Source organism: Pleurodeles waltl, chromosome 1_1 (genome assembly GCF_031143425.1).
Source record: "Pleurodeles waltl isolate 20211129_DDA chromosome 1_1, aPleWal1.hap1.20221129, whole genome shotgun sequence".
Taxonomy (NCBI): domain Eukaryota; kingdom Metazoa; phylum Chordata; class Amphibia; order Caudata; family Salamandridae; genus Pleurodeles; species Pleurodeles waltl.
Genome location: NC_090436.1, coordinates 737,325,557 through 737,345,294, shown reverse-complemented (window position 1 = coordinate 737,345,294; position 19,738 = coordinate 737,325,557). Strand labels below are relative to the sequence as shown.

General features: G+C 46.0%; 1 protein-coding gene across 1 annotated transcript; it reads right to left on the bottom strand.

Annotated features, from left to right (window-relative positions):
• Positions 1–10,366: 10,366 nt before the first annotated feature.
• Positions 10,367–13,576, bottom strand: LOC138284314 (uncharacterized). Its single transcript, XM_069222998.1, has 2 exons — positions 13,498–13,576; positions 10,367–12,268 (listed from the first exon to the last, which is right to left on the bottom strand). Exons 1-2 carry the CDS (start codon positions 13,543–13,545, stop codon positions 10,928–10,930), a joined length of 1,389 nt encoding a protein of 462 aa, XP_069079099.1. The 5' UTR covers positions 13,546–13,576; the 3' UTR covers positions 10,367–10,927.
• Positions 13,577–19,738: the final 6,162 nt, after the last annotated feature.

Below are 19,738 nucleotides of genomic sequence, written 5' to 3'. Positions count from 1 at the left end.
GTCATGGTAAGTCATTTACCCTTATGTCCCATCCAGACCATGATGTTAGGCAATCCACATCAGATACATCACAGCATGAACTACTCCATTGAGATGCTTGGCTCATTTAGGCAATTCATCATGGGAGCTGTAGTGCACTTCACCAGCATGCTGTACTGAGTGCTGGTGACTATACCAAACAGATGTGCATATCACTAACATGTCATACACACATACAGCATTATAGTGTCAAAACATATACCATTTTATGACAATACCTATGTACATATATGTTCCACAGATCACAGCCCAAACGTCACTGCGCCGTGACAGCTAAAGGGGCTACTGGGAATGACGTCATCTCAGAACCTCCCACACCACCCCACTTCCTTCACCCCACACATCAATACCAACAGACAAGAGAGCCACCACCTCCCCATTGCCCACTTTTGATGACAGTGAGGGCGACCAGTCCAATGTAAGTGACCCCAAGCCAACAGAGTCCAGGTCTCTGAGAAAGCGCACTGAGACCATACCAGAAGTGGCAGATACCCTGTCTGTCTATAGTGACCTGGAAAGGTCCATCCTAAGGTCACTGTGCCTGCAAAACAAGAAGATTGGCATTGTTATTAGGGAGCTGCAGGGCTTGACAAAGGCAGTTGAGAAAGGGCAGGAGGCAGACAATCTACAATGAAGCAAAGGGTGCAGCAGATGCACCACAGTCAGTACATTGCAGGCATAGACACTTCAAAGGTCCAACAACCACCTGGCAAATGCCACAGCAAGCCTGGCCAGGCCACAGTCAATATTCAGACTGGCATGTCCCACTGCTGCTAGGACATTTGCTTGTGGGCTGGTGCAGGTCACAACTGCCCTGGAAACTATTTAAACGCCCAACCTGTGCCTCCCCATCACCCCCCACCACCTGAGAGCAAGGAGGGATCCAGCATCAGTGGTGTGTCTGCACAGTAGACTTCTACAATTAGGCTTATATGCCATCATCCCTATGGGTCTGACACAGCGTCTGTCCCATGACCCAGTTCAGCCAACCCAACCCAAGGGGATGCAAAAAGTGGCTCACTCACAGCTTGGTGTTCTGAGATGCATTTGTTTTTTTGGCACATTTTTTGTCCAGTTAATTATATGTTTCTTCAGCTGTGGTATCGACCTGCATAAAAGGTGGTCACTCAGTTGTGCACTAAGCACTACCCCATGTGCGATATTTAATTTCTATGATGCCTTCTTATCCCTTACCTCAGAAATAGTTGTTTGTGATCTCTGTGCATTGTGCAGGTCCCTCAGTCACATGGGTTCCCTCCTGCTGCCTCTGTAGTGACATTCTGAAGTCCCCTCCTCATTGCAATGTTGTGCAGGATGTCACAGGTTGACACTAGGATGCCAAATGTTCACTCAATAAATGAGCGTGTTGTCTTGTGTGCCCTGTTGTATCATCTCTCACTTGAGGATCTAGGCCCATAAGGCATATACACTGTCACCTTAGGAATAGGGATAGGAGGAACTCGTGGAATGTGACTCAGCGGAATTCTGTGGAGTTACAAAAAACTCTGCAAGATTCCGCGGAGGTCCACCAATAGGCAGAAATAGGTACATTGCGCAGCACATGTCGTGATTTAGCCCCAGGAGCACGTCATGATAAAAAATAAGCACAAATACCACCATATGGTGCACCAGATGGCACAGCTACTGGAGTTTATTTTGCTGTGGCTCGAGTAGATTTTGTACTTGAATGACAGCCTTCTGACTGTGCATGGTCCTGACCACCCACAATCTACTGCATTGGAAAAATCTCACTGGATGCCTCCCAGCGACTGAAAATTTAGCTAGGGATGCCAAATCTCACTTGCGCTTGTCAATTTGCCATTTTGGAGCCAGAAGCGAGATAAAATTCCACCACGCAGAGATTGGCATAATTTTGCCAAAACTTTATGTCATAAACGTAATGAGGAGTCAGCAAAATTCCACCAATTCCATTGGCGAAACAGTTTATTTCGGCCACCTTTACTTAGGGACATGAGGGGGGATCCAATAGGTCACTGTGCTGCTTTACTCTTCAGAATATCAAAACTATGCACTTCAGGGTATTTTAAGGCACAATGTAAAGCAATCACTCTCAAACACCTTCGTAAGTAGAATAATCAAGTTTATTTAAGGGGCAAGTTCTCAGCTAGCAAAACTAAACCACACTAATATATATATATATATACATCAGGAGAATAACATGAGAATAATGATAAAGATATAAGCACTCTGTGAATAATTGCAAGAGTAAGTGCATATAATACAAGCACACACAATATACCTCAATGCTCAATAGCATGAAAATGACTGCAAGAATAAGTGCATATTACGCGCGCACACACAATATACTTCAATGCTCAATAGCATGAAAATGACTGCAAGAATAAGTACACATTACGCGCGCACACACAATACACTTAATAAATTGAAAAGCTTCACCGAAAAGAGCGTCTGCATCCCTCCGCCGTACACAAAGCTGGGGAACCCAAATCAGCTGACACAGGGAGCCTCTGTTCGGGACAATCAGTCCTCCTGGCGTTGCGTCCAACCCAGAAGAGAGTTCCTAAACCAGCCCATCCAGGCCCCCAACTTTTATAGTATCTACTAACGCCCAGGAGTCTTTTCTAGAAAAAGACCCCCTCCTTTACAAATTGTGCAATCGGCGGTACCTTGTTCACCCTTCGAGAAGTCTCCTCAGAACGGGCCAAGTTCCCAGGAGAGGACTCCAAGGTGAAGCTTGCATTCCTCCTTGTGTACAGGCGCATCCCCCTGTTGTTCTAACTGATAGCTCGTGGAATGTAAATAGCGCCCTTCGTACCAGGCAGATGGAGCGAAGTTGAGCAGAAAAACACCCCACCCTTCAGCTTGCCGAAGCTTGTGGAAAAACACAGAACAGTGCCTATTGCACCGAACCAGACTCGACAAAATGGAGTCGTGAACCAAAATGGAAGCAAAGGCCAATGAAAGCAGAGGCCAATGGTCCACACTCTGCACCACTGTTTACCTTGCACGTAGTGCTGCGCATGCACGTAGTGTATGTAGCAATACATTTACGTAGTGTATGTAGCAATACATTTCCACCCTTGGACCATTTGGCCAACTTACAACTAAGTATATCCTATAAGCTGAAATGGCAATGCTCTTGGGCGAAACTGAGATAGAAGGTTAGGCACACACTGAATACAACAACATAATGAAATTAAAATAACGGTTATGATAATGATTACACCAAAGATATAACGCAGTTGGCCTAAATTAGGCAGCCATCCAAAAGCCCAGTCCCACCACCCCTTGTCAACATCCTGCTGCACCCCCTTCACCAACTTATGCAGGGCCTCTATGTGGGAGTTGATTGATGTGGAGTGGTCGGATAAATTGAAGCAACATAATCCTTCAAAATCACTGCAGCCATGGTTGTGTTTAAGCAGTAAATAATCAATAGCAGCGCGATTCTGCAAAGCAGCTCTTCTAATTCCCTGTACATCTAATAACAGCTCAGCTAAGGCAGCTGATGTATAGTTAATATTCTTGACTACTAAACATGCAAGTTTATTAATAACTCTGGTATTATATACTGCAAGTCCTGGCACCCCTACGATAGAACCAGCTAAACTAACATATTCTGTTTTGGACAGCAATGAAATTTCAGAATCACAGTCCGTAGGTAATTGAATAGTGTCTCTGGTATAGCGAGGGTGTAGAGCAGTATCCATAGGAAACATGAGGAAGCCTAAGCGTGACCAGGCACAAGGCCCTCCGGTTAGATTGGCTGGAATATAAGTAAAAGAAAGATTACCACAAGAAAAGAGCCAACCTTTAGGCAACTTAACATTTTGAATGTGGCTGGCAGCAGGCACCACATGTTGGCAAAACATTGAATTATTTACATTCAAACAGGTTAGGTCAGTCCTTGAGTGGCACAACGTCCGTTGTGCAGCAGTTAAGTTTTTGTCTCTTTTCTCCAATTTGAGCTGAGCACATTTACCTATTTTCATAGGATCACAGGTCAATGAATAGCACACATCCCCACTTGAGATGTTAAACGTGAGTATAGATGTCATGTTCCTCCACAACCGCCTGCCCACCTCCGGGCAATGACGGCAGTACTCATAGAGTGACAGATGGGAGCGAACGTCACTCACATCCACCATTCCATCCTGGTTTGTATTGTTAAAGATGTGTAATAATACAGCAGCAGGAGTGGGCACTGCCACTAGACAAGTGGTAATCAAATCTTGAACGCTTTGCATGTTACTCATACAGAAGTGAGATATATTCAGCACTTCCTGCGCTAGATGAATCCAAACATTGTTCGGTTGATGCAGCAGCGTTGGCATCTGCGGCTGACGGTTGAATTTTTGGGCTATGAGCCCCTCCCGCTCCCCGGTGGAGTCTCCCGAACGGGCTCCATACACCACACTCATGGCACAGGCACTCCACAGGATGATCTGAAAAGAACAAAGGACAAAACACGTATTATCATTCTCGCAGATAGCATTTGTCAGCGGGAACATGTTCCCATTTGTCTTGACCAGGTCGCATAACTACCAGGACATTGTCTGGTCCAGTGGCGATGACATCAGCGGGTTGAGGAGGGTTATTTGGGGATTCAATCCACACTTTGGCCCCTGGGTTCTTGTCAGTAGATCCGAACCCTCCTTTGCCTCTCACAGTGAGAAGAGCTGGGGCGTTCCCCTTCTTAACAACACCTCCATAAACCGGCATGATGACAATTTGGGCAACGCGATCACCAGGTTGCACCACTAGGTCTGTGTCACCACTGTTCAAGAGAATGACTTTCAACTCGCCTTGGTAGTCTGCATCTATCACGCCTCCTAAAACTTGGATGCCCCTCAAGGCAAGCCCAGATCGAGGGGCGATCAGACCGTAATGCTCAGGGGGAATCTGAATTCCCACCCCAGTTTCAATCAGAGTGATATCTCTAGGTTTCAATCGATGCATGTGTAAAGCATGTAAGTCAAGTCCTGCAGATTCTGGTGTAGCTCGATATGGGGCCAAAGCTCCTGGAGCTGTTTCCCAATACACAATGGTATTGCTCGTTGTAAACGGATTAATCTGTAAAGCAGGTGTGAGCATTCTCATGAGAGGTGTCTCAGCATTTGTAAGGGGTCGGTTGTTCAAAATTTGCAAAGCATCATACAAATTATCCCTCCACCCCTTCAGTGTCCCATCATTCAGTTTACGCAATTGTTCTTTCAGCAACCCATTCATTCTCTCAATCAGTCCCGCTGCTTGTGGGTAGTAAGGTATGTGAAAAATCCACTCAATATTGCGTTGTGCACAATAGTCCTGCACTAGTCTGCCCTTGAAGTGGCTGGCGTTATCACTTTGAATCTGGAGTGGCACTCCATAGTACAGAATCAACAGATCTAGTGTTTTCAGGGTGCTCTGCTGAGTTGCGCGCTTGCAGGGAAAGGCTATGAGATAACCAGAGTAAGTGTCTACCACAGTGCAGGCATACTGACACCCTCTGCTCACTGGCATTGGTCCAATGTAATCAATCTGCCAAATCTGTCCTGGCAATTTACCTCTACCTAGCTGGCCTCTCACCACCTGTGGGACCGGTCTGTGCTGTGCATGCTGACAAATGGGACATTCAATGCTCGCTGTTTTAATCAAATCTAGGGGAAGATGCATCCCTCTAATCTCAGCCCACCTGTGAGTAGCCTTTTCTCCAAGATGTCCGCATTTCTGGTGTGCCCATTTAGCCATTCCCACCAAATCAGAACTCTGCGCCTCCACTTCAGCCTCTTGAATCTTGGCTCGATCGTCTGCAAGACAATTGAACCATCGGTCTAATGAATCAGTTGGACAGTGAGCGTCCACATGATAGACAGTCACGGTGCTTTGAGGTAACATTTCCCAGATCTCCTGCCATAACTCCTTCCCCCATACCTCTTTGTTATGGATTTTGTACTGATGTGCATGCCACGTGGGAAGCCAAGTAGCTAACCCATTGGCGGTAGACCAGGAATCTGTATAAATGTGACATTTTCCGGGTAGCTCCTGTTTTAAAGCCTGATACACGGCATAAAGCTCTGCATACTGGCTACTTTTTCCCTGTCCTGTAGTTGTCAAAAGCTTCGTGGTAACAGGATTATAGGACACTGCCTTCCAGTGCCTTTTCCCTCCAACATATTTTGCTGAACCATCTGTGAACCACACATGTTTTTTGTCATCTGCAGACAAGTCTGCGAACGGCTGGCCCCACCCTACTGGGGATTCACACACTGAAGGTACATCATGCAACATTTCGGAATTCTCCACTGGAGCCTGCGCTACCTGCTCATGCAAAACGGCGGTCCCTTTTGGACCCGCTCGTGCCCTGTCCTGGACATACCATTTCCATTTTATAATGCTGGCTTCTTGCGCATGTCCAATTCTATGAGTTTTGGGGGAACTCATCACCCACTGCATGATGGGAATTTCAGGCCTTAAAATCACATTGTGTCCCAGTGTAATTTGCTCAGTATCAACCAGGGCCCAATAGCAGGCCAGCAGCTGCTTCTCAAAGGGAGTATACCGCTCTCCTGCCTCAGGTAACTTCTTTGTCCAAAATCCCAGGGGCACCCTCTTTCTTCCTTGTTTTTGCCATAAACTCCAATTGGCATACTGCCCCTGGACTGTCACATTCAACTCAATGTCTCCCTCTCGAATCGGCCATAAATCCAAAGCATGCTGTATGGCGTCTTTCGCCAATTCAAACGTGCGCTGCTCCTGCTCTCCCCATTCAAACGCATTTTTCTTTCGTGTAACTTTGTACAATGGGGCCAAAATCTGAGACAAATGGGGTATATGTTGTCTCTAATACCCGAATAGTCCAATAAAACTCTGGGCTTCCTTCCGATTTCGCGGTACTGCGAATTCCTTAATCTTTTGTTTCACTTTTGGCAACACTTCTCTGTGTCCCTGATTCCACTGAATGCCCAAAAATTTCACGCTCTGAGACGGTCCCTGCACTTTCTCGGGGTTAATCTCCCATCCTTGATTCAGCAAATGTTCCACCACCCTGTCTAGCTGAATTTGCACCTGTTCTTGCGTCTCTCCCTGCATCATCACGTCATCTATATAGTGAGAAATTTGCACTCCAGGAACCACTGGTACTTCATCCAAATGCTCTGCCACCAGCCGGTGGCAGATAGTGGGGCTATGTAAATACCCCATGGGTAATCTACAGAAGGTGTACTGACGCCCCGCCCATTGGAATGCCAGCTGAGGCTGGCTCTCAGTAGCTATTGGTATCGTAAAGAAGGCATTGGCAATGTCAATGGTTGCATACCAAGTCCCACTGTGTTTCTGTATGTTCTCAATCAAGGTAATGGTGTCTGGGACCGCTGCAGTCAGAGGAGGTGTATGTTTATTCAATTGGCGATAATCAATGCAAATCCTCCAACTGTTATCACTTTTACGAACAGGCCAGAGGGCATTATTCCACGCAGTGGTGATGGGAACTATTACCCCGGCCTCTAGTAAATCATGTATAGTCTGGCTAATCTCCTCATGTCCTCCCGGTATTCTGTACTGTTTCATTTGAATCACCTTAGTAGCTTGGGGAAGTGTTACCGGAGGAATCTTCAACAGCCCCACCCTTGCGGCGGCTATTGATATAAATCTTTTGGAACCAAATTGATAACATCCATCTTCCAAATGTAGGGTCATCCCTTTTAAAATGTCAATTCCAATAATGTATTCGGGAATGGGCACAATCAGGACAGTGTATTCTTTCTTTGGAAGTGCCCCTATTTTCATGGGAACCACTATCTGCACTGCCGGGGTTTCTTTTCCGCCCAATCCCGTAATGGTGAAGTACTGTCCCCTGAATTTTCTTGGATTGCCATGAATCAAAGTGGCCTCCGCTCCGGTGTCAACGAGGGCTCGAACTTTTTGAACATTTCCACGTTTCCAATAAATTTCTACTTTGACATGAGGTCTGTTATCTTTGCGAGCCCATCCCTGCACCGGAGTTTGGCCTCTTTCCTAATCTATTTTCACTCTGCGCACATCAGAGTCTGCCCAAGTTAAATCTGGATACAGTTTGCGGTAATTCTCAGGGAACTCCTCCTCCCTGTCTCTGCTTCGCAACCTCTCTGAGCTTACCAGCTCCCTCTCCCACTCTCTTCCTCGAGTTTTCCCAGACCCTGTCAGTTCCCGGTCTCTCTCCCTGCTCCGGGTTCCCTCTGCGCTTCGGTGCTCTTCCTCCCAATTTCCGTCCACTGGGTATCTCTCTCTACTGTGGGGTTTTCTCCCTCTCTCCCCCTTTTCACTCTCACGCTCCTCCCCTCCTGCCTTTCTCTGGTTCACCACTTTGTTATCCTTCTTGTTCCCTTTCCTACTCCCCTCCTTTTTATCCAAACCGCGTTTGCGGTACATTTCCCACATGTCCTTGGTGCTTATCCCATCAATTTCATTCCTGGTCACCCCATCTCGCATCAAGGCCTGAAATATGTCTCGCCTTGTCACCCTGTTGTTATCAGTACGATTCTCAGACCGTGAATTCCTCTCTGGCTTAGCCCATTCTCCTAAATCACTTAACTCACGCACCGCTTCTACCACCTGAGACAATGGGTTACCTGTCTGATTAATTAACAAAGTCATGTTGATATGCTTATATGCAGGAGGAGCGGCCCTAATCAGCCGGTTTCGCACAGACACACTTAAAATTCCATTCATCAAATCATGGGCATTACCCATAAAGATAGCTGTTTTCATCCCTTCTTCCTTCAATCTCTGTACTGCATCTCTCAAAGTATACCAAGGTTTATCATTAGGCGGCCAGTCTGACTCTGTCGGATACTTCTGAGCACACCCTTGCGCAGCTAGCTCTAACAAATTGGTCATGGGACCATTCCCTGGATAGGTTCTAAACTCATTTTGAATAACCGGGTCTGTACTTAACATACAAAGCCTCGGGGCGTCGCCGTGATCCAATTGGACCCCCTGGCCCCCCATATCGTGCACCCGCACCAACCACGTAAGCAATGTTTCCCCAGACCTCTGTCGAAATCTGTCTATCACATCACTTAGTTCTTGCTGTGTATAATCCTCCAGGGCATCCAACATCACCCCTCCAGGATTAGCTGGGCTATGCTGTAACTTTCGCCGATATATGGGCTGCGCACGGACAACATTCCTGCGCTCTGTCTTCTCCTGTCTAACATCTTGGCAGTCATCGCCCCCGGACCCATCTGAAAAATCAGATGTATCCCAGATGTTTCCATCCCAAAATTCAGGGTCAAAGGCTAATCCTGCCTGAGAGAAAGCTAAATGCACCTTCTTTTTATTAACTTTCCCTCTTCGTTTCTTGTGTTTATATTTAGCTACGCTAACAGCCGTTCTCTCCGCAACCAGTTGGTACATTTCCAACTTATCACTTAATAATTTATTTTGACAAGCTAGCATGGTAGAGGAATTTCGGGCTTCCACTAACTCCTTCTCCAGCTGCTCGTGGTCTTTTTGTAACTGTAAACATTTTTCATACAACTTTCGGTACGCAGAAAGCAAGATCCAGCCTCGCCTCTCCAACGCACAAACCTCCCTTCCCTTGTCAATTGAAACTTTCCGTAAACAAATAAGAAGATCTTCAGGTTCCACATTTAACATACACGCATTCCAATTTTCACACAAACCAGCACAACGTGACCATTCCTGAGCTAAAAGTTTATATGGGGCGGTTTCCCACCCCGGTATCTCTATGTCTGGATTTGCTACCTGAGAACCTGCTTTTGAGCTCGCTTTGATCTTATTAAGCATTTTCCCTTTTTTTTTTTTTCGAATCCTGCAAACGACTACGCCAATTTGTGCTGCTTTACTCTTCAGAATATCAAAACTATGCACTTCAGGGTATTTTAAGGCACAATGTAAAGCAATCACTCTCAAACACCTTCGTAAGTAGAATAATCAAGTTTATTTAAGGGGCAAGTTCTCAGCTAGCAAAACTAAACCACACTAATATATATATATATATACATCAGGAGAATAACATGAGAATAATGATAAAGATATAAGCACTCTGTGAATAATTGCAAGAGTAAGTGCATATAATACAAGCACACACAATATACCTCAATGCTCAATAGCATGAAAATGACTGCAAGAATAAGTGCATATTACGCGCGCACACACAATATACTTCAATGCTCAATAGCATGAAAATGACTGCAAGAATAAGTACACATTACGCGCGCACACACAATACACTTAATAAATTGAAAAGCTTCACCGAAAAGAGCGTCTGCATCCCTCCGCCGTACACAAAGCTCGGGAACCCAAATCAGCTGACACAGGGAGCCTCTGTTCGGGACAATCAGTCCTCCTGGCGTTGCGTCCAACCCAGAAGAGAGTTCCTAAACCAGCCCATCCAGGCCCCCAACTTTTATAGTATCTACTAACGCCCAGGAGTCTTTTCTAGAAAAAGACCCCCTCCTTTACAAATTGTGCAATCGGCGGTACCTTGTTCACCCTTCGAGAAGTCTCCTCAGAACGGGCCAAGTTCCCAGGAGAGGACTCCAAGGTGAAGCTTGCATTCCTCCTTGTGTACAGGCGCATCCCCCTGTTGTTCTAACTGATAGCTCGTGGAATGTAAATAGCGCCCTTCGTACCAGGCAGATGGAGCGAAGTTGAGCAGAAAAACACCCCACCCTTCAGCTTGCCGAAGCTTGTGGAAAAACACAGAACAGTGCCTATTGCACCGAACCAGACTCGACAAAATGGAGTCGTGAACCAAAATGGAAGCAAAGGCCAATGAAAGCAGAGGCCAATGGTCCACACTCTGCACCACTGTTTACCTTGCACGTAGTGCTGCCGCATGCACGTAGTGTATGTAGCAATACATTTACGTAGTGTATGTAGCAATACATTTCCACCCTTGGACCATTTGGCCAACTTACAACTAAGTATATCCTATAAGCTGAAATGGCAATGCTCTTGGGCGAAACTGAGATAGAAGGTTAGGCACACACTGAATACAACAACATAATGAAATTAAAATAACGGTTATGATAATGATTACACCAAAGATATAACGCAGTTGGCCTAAATTAGGCAGCCATCCAAAAGCCCAATCCCACCACCCCTTGTCAACATCCTGCTGCACCCCCTTCACCAACTTATGCAGGGCCTCTATGTGGGAGTTGATTGATGTGGAGTGGTCGGATAAATTGAAGCAACATAATCCTTCAAAATCACTGCAGCCATGGTTGTGTTTAAGCAGTAAATAATCAATAGCAGCGCGATTCTGCAAAGCAGCTCTTCTAATTCCCTGTACATCTAATAACAGCTCAGCTAAGGCAGCTGATGAATAGTTAATATTCTTGACTACTAAACATGCAAGTTTATTAATAACTCTGGTATTATATACTGCAAGTCCTGGCACCCCTACGATAGAACCAGCTAAACTAACATATTCTGTTTTGGACAGCAATGAAATTTCAGAATCACAGTCCGTAGGTAATTGAATAGTGTCTCTGGTATAGCGAGGGTGTAGAGCAGTATCCATAGGAAACATGAGGAAGCCTAAGCGTGACCAGGCACAAGGCCCTCCGGTTAGATTGGCTGGAATATAAGTAAAAGAAAGATTACCACAAGAAAAGAGCCAACCTTTAGGCAACTTAACATTTTGAATGTGGCTGGCAGCAGGCACCACATGTTGGCAAAACATTGAATTATTTACATTCAAACAGGTTAGGTCAGTCCGTGAGTGGCACAACGTCCGTTGTGCAGCAGTTAAGTTTTTGTCTCTTTTCTCCAATTTGAGCTGAGCACATTTACCTATTTTCATAGGATCACAGGTCAATGAATAGCACACATCCCCACTTGAGATGTTAAACGTGAGTATAGATGTCATGTTCCTCCACAACCGCCTGCCCACCTCCGGGCAATGACGGCAGTACTCATAGAGTGACAGATGGGAGCGAACGTCACTCACATCCACCATTCCATCCTGGTTTGTATTGTTAAAGATGTGTAATAATACAGCAGCAGGAGTGGGCACTGCCACTAGACAAGTGGTAATCAAATCTTGAACGCTTTGCATGTTACTCATACAGAAGTGAGATATATTCAGCACTTCCTGCGCTAGATGAATCCAAACATTGTTCGGTTGATGCAGCAGCGTTGGCATCTGCGGCTGACGGTTGAATTTTTGGGCTATGAGCCCCTCCCGCTCCCCGGTGGAGTCTCCCGAACGGGCTCCATACACCACACTCATGGCACAGGCACTCCACAGGATGATCTGAAAAGAACAAAGGACAAAACACGTATTATCATTCTCGCAGATAGCATTTGTCAGCGGGAACATGTTCCCATTTGTCTTGACCAGGTCGCATAACTACCAGGACATTGTCTGGTCCAGTGGCGATGACATCAGCGGGTTGAGGAGGGTTATTTGGGGATTCAATCCACACTTTGGCCCCTGGGTTCTTGTCAGTAGATCCGAACCCTCCTTTGCCTCTCACAGTGAGAAGAGCTGGGGCGCTCCCCTTCTTAACAACACCTCCATAAACCGGCATGATGACAATTTGGGCAACGCGATCACCAGGTTGCACCACTAGGTCTGTGTCACCACTGTTCAAGAGAATGACTTTCAACTCGCCTTGGTAGTCTGCATCTATCACGCCTCCTAAAACTTGGATTCCCCTCAAGGCAAGCCCAGATCGAGGGGCGATCAGACCGTAATGCTCAGGGGGAATCTGAATTCCCACCCCAGTTTCAATCAGAGTGATATCTCTAGGTTTCAATCGATGCATGTGTAAAGCATGTAAGTCAAGTCCTGCAGATTCTGGTGTAGCTCGATATGGGGCCAAAGCTCCTGGAGCTGTTTCCCAATACACAATGGTATTGCTCGTTGTAAACGGATTAATCTGTAAAGCAGGTGTGAGCATTCTCATGAGAGGTGTCTCAGCATTTGTAAGGGGTCGGTTGTTCAAAATTTGCAAAGCATCATACAAATTATCCCTCCACCCCTTCAGTGTCCCATCATTCAGTTTACGCAATTGTTCTTTCAGCAACCCATTCATTCTCTCAATCAGTCCCGCTGCTTGTGGGTAGTAAGGTATGTGAAAAATCCACTCAATATTGCGTTGTGCACAATAGTCCTGCACTAGTCTGCCCTTGAAGTGGCTGGCGTTATCACTTTGAATCTGGAGTGGCACTCCATAGTACAGAATCAACAGATCTAGTGTTTTCAGGGTGCTCTGCTGAGTTGCGCGCTTGCAGGGAAAGGCTATGAGATAACCAGAGTAAGTGTCTACCACAGTGCAGGCATACTGACACCCTCTGCTCACTGGCATTGGTCCAATGTAATCAATCTGCCAAATCTGTCCTGGCAATTTACCTCTACCTAGCTGGCCTCTCACCACCTGTGGGACCGGTCTGTGCTGTGCATGCTGACAAATGGGACATTCAATGCTCGCTGTTTTAATCAAATCTAGGGGAAGATGCATCCCTCTAATCTCAGCCCACCTGTGAGTAGCCTTTTCTCCAAGATGTCCGCATTTCTGGTGTGCCCATTTAGCCATTCCCACCAAATCAGAACTCTGCGCCTCCACTTCAGCCTCTTGAATCTTGGCTCGATCGTCTGCAAGACAATTGAACCATCGGTCTAATGAATCAGTTGGACAGTGAGCGTCCACATGATAGACAGTCACGGTGCTTTGAGGTAACATTTCCCAGATCTCCTGCCATAACTCCTTCCCCCATACCTCTTTGTTATGGATTTTGTACTGATGTGCATGCCACGTGGGAAGCCAAGTAGCTAACCCATTGGCGGTAGACCAGGAATCTGTATAAATGTGACATTTTCCGGGTAGCTCCTGTTTTAAAGCCTGATACACGGCATAAAGCTCTGCATACTGGCTACTTTTTCCCTGTCCTGTAGTTGTCAAAAGCTTCTTGGTAACAGGATTATAGGACACTGCCTTCCAGTGCCTTTTCGCTCCAACATATTTTGCTGAACCATCTGTGAACCACACATGTTTTTTGTCATCTGCAGACAAGTCTGCGAACGGCTGGCCCCACCCTACTGGGGATTCACACACTGAAGGTACATCATGCAACATTTCGGAATTCTCCACTGGAGCCTGCGCTACCTGCTCATGCAAAACGGCGGTCCCTTTTGGACCCGCTCGTGCCCTGTCCTGGACATACCATTTCCATTTTATAATGCTGGCTTCTTGCGCATGTCCAATTCTATGAGTTTTTGGGGAACTCATCACCCACTGCATGATGGGAATTTCAGGCCTTAAAATCACATTGTGTCCCAGTGTAATTTGCTCAGTATCAACCAGGGCCCAATAGCAGGCAAGCAGCTGCTTCTCAAAGGGAGTATACCGCTCTCCTGCCTCAGGTAACTTCTTTGTCCAAAATCCCAGGGGCACCCTCTTTCTTCCTTGTTTTTGCCATAAACTCCAATTGGCATACTGCCCCTGGACTGTCACATTCAACTCAATGTCTCCCTCTCGAATCGGCCATAAATCCAAAGCATGCTGTATGGCGTCTTTCGCCAATTCAAACGTGCGCTGCTCCTGCTCTCCCCATTCAAACGCATTTTTCTTTCGTGTAACTTTGTACAATGGGGCCAAAATCTGAGACAAATGGGGTATATGTTGTCTCCAATACCCGAATAGTCCAATAAAACTCTGGGCTTCCTTCCGATTTCGCGGTACTGCGAATTCCTTAATCTTTTGTTTCACTTTTGGCAACACTTCTCTGTGTCCCTGATTCCACTGAATGCCCAAAAATTTCACGCTCTGAGACGGTCCCTGCACTTTCTCGGGGTTAATCTCCCACCCTTGATTCTGCAACTGTTCCACCACCCTGTCTAGCTGAATTTGCACCTGTTCTTGCGTCTCTCCCTGCATCATCACGTCATCTATATAGTGAGAAATTTGCACTCCAGGAACCACTGGTACTTCATCCAAATGCTCTGCCACCAGCCGGTGGCAGATAGTGGGGCTATGTAAATACCCCATGGGTAATCTACAGAAGGTGTACTGACGCCCCGCCCATTGGAATGCCAGCTGAGGCTGGCTCTCAGTAGCTATTGGTATCGTAAAGAAGGCATTGGCAATGTCAATGGTTGCATACCAAGTCCCACTGTGTTTCTGTATGTTCTCAATCAAGGTAATGGTGTCTGGGACCGCTGCAGTCAGAGGAGGTGTATGTTTATTCAATTGGCGATAATCAATGCAAATCCTCCAACTGTTATCACTTTTACGAACAGGCCAGAGGGCATTATTCCACGCAGTGGTGATGGGAACTATTACCCCGGCCTCTAGTAAATCATGTATAGTCTGGCTAATCTCCTCATGTCCTCCCGGTATTCTGTACTGTTTCATTTGAATCACCTTAGTAGCTTGGGGAAGTGTTACCGGAGGAATCTTCAACAGCCCCACCCTTGCGGCGTCTATTGATATAAATCTTTTGGAACCAAATTGATAACATCCATCTTCCAAATGTAGGGTCATCCCTTTTAAAATGTAAATTCCAATAATGTATTCGGGAATGGGCACAATCAGGACAGTGTATTCTTTCTTTGGAAGTGCCCCTATTTTCATGGGAACCACTATCTGCACTGCCGGGGTTTCTTTTCCGCCCAATCCCGTAATGGTGAAGTACTGTCCCCTGAATTTTCTTGGATTGCCATGAATCAAAGTGGCCTCCGCTCCGGTGTCAACGAGGGCTCGAACTTTTTGAACATTTCCACGTTTCCAATAAATTTCTACTTTGACATGAGGTCTGTTATCTTTGCGAGCCCATCCCTGCACCGGAGTTTGGCCTGTTTCCTAATCTATTTTCACTCTGCGCACATCAGAGTCTGCCCAAGTTAAATCTGGATACAGTTTGCGGTAATTCTCAGGGAACTCCTCCTCCCTGTCTCTGCTTCGCAACCTCTCTGAGCTTACCAGCTCCCTCTCCCACTCTCTTCCTCGAGTTTTCCCAGACCCTGTCAGTTCCCGGTCTCTCTCCCTGCTCCGGGTTCCCTCTGCGCTTCGGTGCTCTTCCTCCCAATTTCCGTCCACTGGGGATCTCTCTCTACTGTGGGGTTTTCTCCCTCTCTCCCCCTTTTCACTCTCACGCTCCTCCCCTCCTGCCTTTCTCTGGTTCACCACTTTGTTATCCTTCTTGTTCCCTTTCCTACTCCCCTCCTTTTTATCCAAACCGCGTTTGCGGTACATTTCCCACATGTCCTTGGTGCTTATCCCATCAATTTCATTCCTGGTCACCCCATCTCGCATCAAGGCCTGAAACATGTCTCGCCTTGTCACCCTGTTGTTATCAGTACGATTCTCAGACCGTGAATTCCTCTCTGGCTTAGCCCATTCTCCTAAATCACTTAACTCACGCACCGCTTCTACCACCTGAGACAATGGGTTACCTGTCTGATTAATTAACAAAGTCATGATGACATGCTTATATGCAGGAGGAGCGGCCCTAATCAGCCGGTTTCGCACAGACACACTTAAAATTCCATTCATCAAATCATGGGCATTACCCATAAAGATAGCTGTTTTCATCCCTTCTTCCTTCAATCTCTGTACTGCATCTCTCAAAGTATACCAAGGTTTATCATTAGGCGGCCAGTCTGACTCTGTCGGATACTTCTGAGCACACCCTTGCGCAGCTAGCTCTAACAAATTGGTCATGGGACCATTCCCTGGATAGGTTCTAAACTCATTTTGAATAACCGGGTCTGTACTTAACATACAAAGCCTCGGGGCGTCGCCGTGATCCAATTGGACCCCCTGGCCCCCCATATCGTGCACCCGCACCAACCACGTAAGCAATGTTTCCCCAGACCTCTGTCAAAATCTGTCTATCACATCACTTAGTTCTTGCTGTGTATAATCCTCCAGGGCATCCAACATCACCCCTCCAGGATTAGCTGGGCTATGCTGTAACTTTCGCCGATATATGGGCTGCGCACGGACAACATTCCTGCGCTCTGTCTTCTCCTGTCTAACATCTTGGCAGTCATCGCCCCCGGACCCATCTGAAAAATCAGATGTATCCCAGATGTTTCCATCCCAAAATTCAGGGTCAAAGGCTAATCCTGCCTGAGAGAAAGCTAAATGCACCTTCTTTTTATTAACTTTCCCTCTTCGTTTCTTGTGTTTATATTTAGCTACGCTAACAGCCGTTCTCTCCGCAACCAGTTGGTACATTTCCAACTTATCACTTAATAATTTATTTTGACAAGCTAGCATGGTAGAGGAATTTCGGGCTTCCACTAACTCCTTCTCCAGCTGCTCGTGGTCTTTTTGTAACTGTAAACATTTTTCATACAACTTTCGGTACGCAGAAAGCAAGATCCAGCCTCACCTCTCCAACGCACAAACCTCCCTTCCCTTGTCAATTGAAACTTTCCGTAAACAAATAAGAAGATCTTCAGGTTCCACATTTAACATACACGCATTCCAATTTTCACACAAACCAGCACAACGTGACCATTCCTGAGCTAAAAGTTTATATGGGGCGGTTTCCCACCCCGGTATCTCTATGTCTGGATTTGCTACCTGAGAACCTGCTTTTGAGCTCGCTTTGATCTTATTAAGCATTTTCCCTTTTTTTTTTTTTTGAATCCTGCAAACGACTACGCCAATTTGTGCTGCTTTACTCTTCAGAATATCAAAACTATGCACTTCAGGGTATTTTAAGGCACAATGTAAAGCAATCACTCTCAAACACCTTCGTAAGTAGAATAATCAAGTTTATTTAAGGGGCAAGTTCTCAGCTAGCAAAACTAAACCACACTAATATATATATATATATATACATCAGGAGAATAACATGAGAATAATGATAAAGATATAAGCACTCTGTGAATAATTGCAAGAGTAAGTGCATATAATACAAGCACACACAATATACCTCAATGCTCAATAGCATGAAAATGACTGCAAGAATAAGTGCATATTACGCGCGCACACACAATATACTTCAATGCTCAATAGCATGAAAATGACTGCAAGAATAAGTACACATTACGCGCGCACACACAATACACTTAATAAATTGAAAAGCTTCACCGAAAAGAGCGTCTGCATCCCTCCGCCGTACACAAAGCTGGGGAACCCAAATCAGCTGACACAGGGAGCCTCTGTTCGGGACAATCAGTCCTCCTGGCGTTGCGTCCAACCCAGAAGAGAGTTCCTAAACCAGCCCATCCAGGCCCCCAACTTTTATAGTATCTACTAACGCCCAGGAGTCTTTTCTAGAAAAAGACCCCCTCCTTTACAAATTGTGCAATCGGCGGTACCTTGTTCACCCTTCGAGACGTCTCCTCAGAACGGGCCAAGTTCCCAGGAGAGGACTCCAAGGTGAAGCTTGCATTCCTCCTTGTGTACAGGCGCATCCCCCTGTTGTTCTAACTGATAGCTCGTGGAATGTAAATAGCGCCCTTCGTATCAGGCAGATGGAGCGAAGTTGAGCAGAAAAACACCCCACCCTTCAGCTTGCCGAAGCTTGTGGAAAAACACAGAACAGTGCCTATTGCACCGAACCAGACTCGACAAAATGGAGTCGTGAACCAAAATGGAAGCAAAGGCCAATGAAAGCAGAGGCCAATGGTCCACACTCTGCACCACTGTTTACCTTGCACGTAGTGCTGCCGCATGCACGTAGTGTATGTAGCAATACATTTACGTAGTGTATGTAGCAATACAGTCACATCACACATACAGTCTTGGCCAGTGCATTCTTTGAGTTTGAGATTATTTTACCTAGCAGGAACTCATCTCCAAATTCCCCCTGTGCCAGTCGGTTGTGTATTTCACTATTTCACTGTGGCGGAACAAGAAGGGTTAATGCTGCCTGGATATCTGGGCACAAGGTCAGTGATGACACAGGAGGTGTGACACACCACCTGCACATTCAGTATGTTTATGGTCTACCTATTCCTGTAGATATATTCTGCAACTGAAGGGGGGAATAAGACAATATGTGTGCCATTGACACAGCTAAGGACATTGGATAACTGTGCTACAAAGTAGAAATTCAGTTTTGTCTGCTGCAACAATTGGGAAATAGTGGGGAAAAATATGTATTGGTGTTGCTGTCCAATAATTAGGTTCAGGAAATTGTGTAAGAACATGGAAAAGGTGCTTAAAGCACCCCCCAAGCCACATCTATGACTAGCTGGTAACTCTCCTACGCTAGAAGGTGGAGGCAACACAATACCTGCACATGGGGGGCTATTGCTAAATGTTGGGGCCTGTACCTGGGGTCGCAGTTCAGCTATCAAATTACATATGACTTGACTACTCAGTCTGTACCAGTCTATGATTTCCTCTTCTGTCTAGTTTTAATGGGGTGACCCTCACCCTAAATATCCTCTCCTGTCTCCTCCTCCTCCTGTTCCTCACAGACAGAATCCTCATCCTCCTCACCAAGATGCATGATTCTGCCATTGTGAAGAGTCAGATGCATTTTGGGGGTCTTTTTATAGTGTCCACATGCTTACCACCTGTACTAAGTCAGTGGTAATAGCAATTCTTAAAAGGTAATTTTGTGACTAGTCGCAATTAGGAAACCCTTTGTACATGCAGTTGTGATTCACAAGTAGGAAATAGCTATTTGCAATCTCCTGTTTTGCAGAGTTTCGAAATGTGATTTCTACCGATTAGGAATAGCATTTTACGACCATGACTTTGGCATTCGCACATATCAAATTACAGTTTTGCATTTCTTAATGGCCTGAAATAGC

Coding starts and splice junctions, on each gene's coding strand:
- LOC138284314 (XM_069222998.1), bottom strand. CDS start 13,545: ATGGGCACACCAGAAATGCGGACATCTTGGAGAAAAGGCTACTCACAG. Junction 12,269..13,497: donor GGAGAAAAGGCTACTCACAG/GTGGGCTGAGAT, acceptor TGTTCTTTTCAG/ATCATCCTGTGGAGTGCCTG.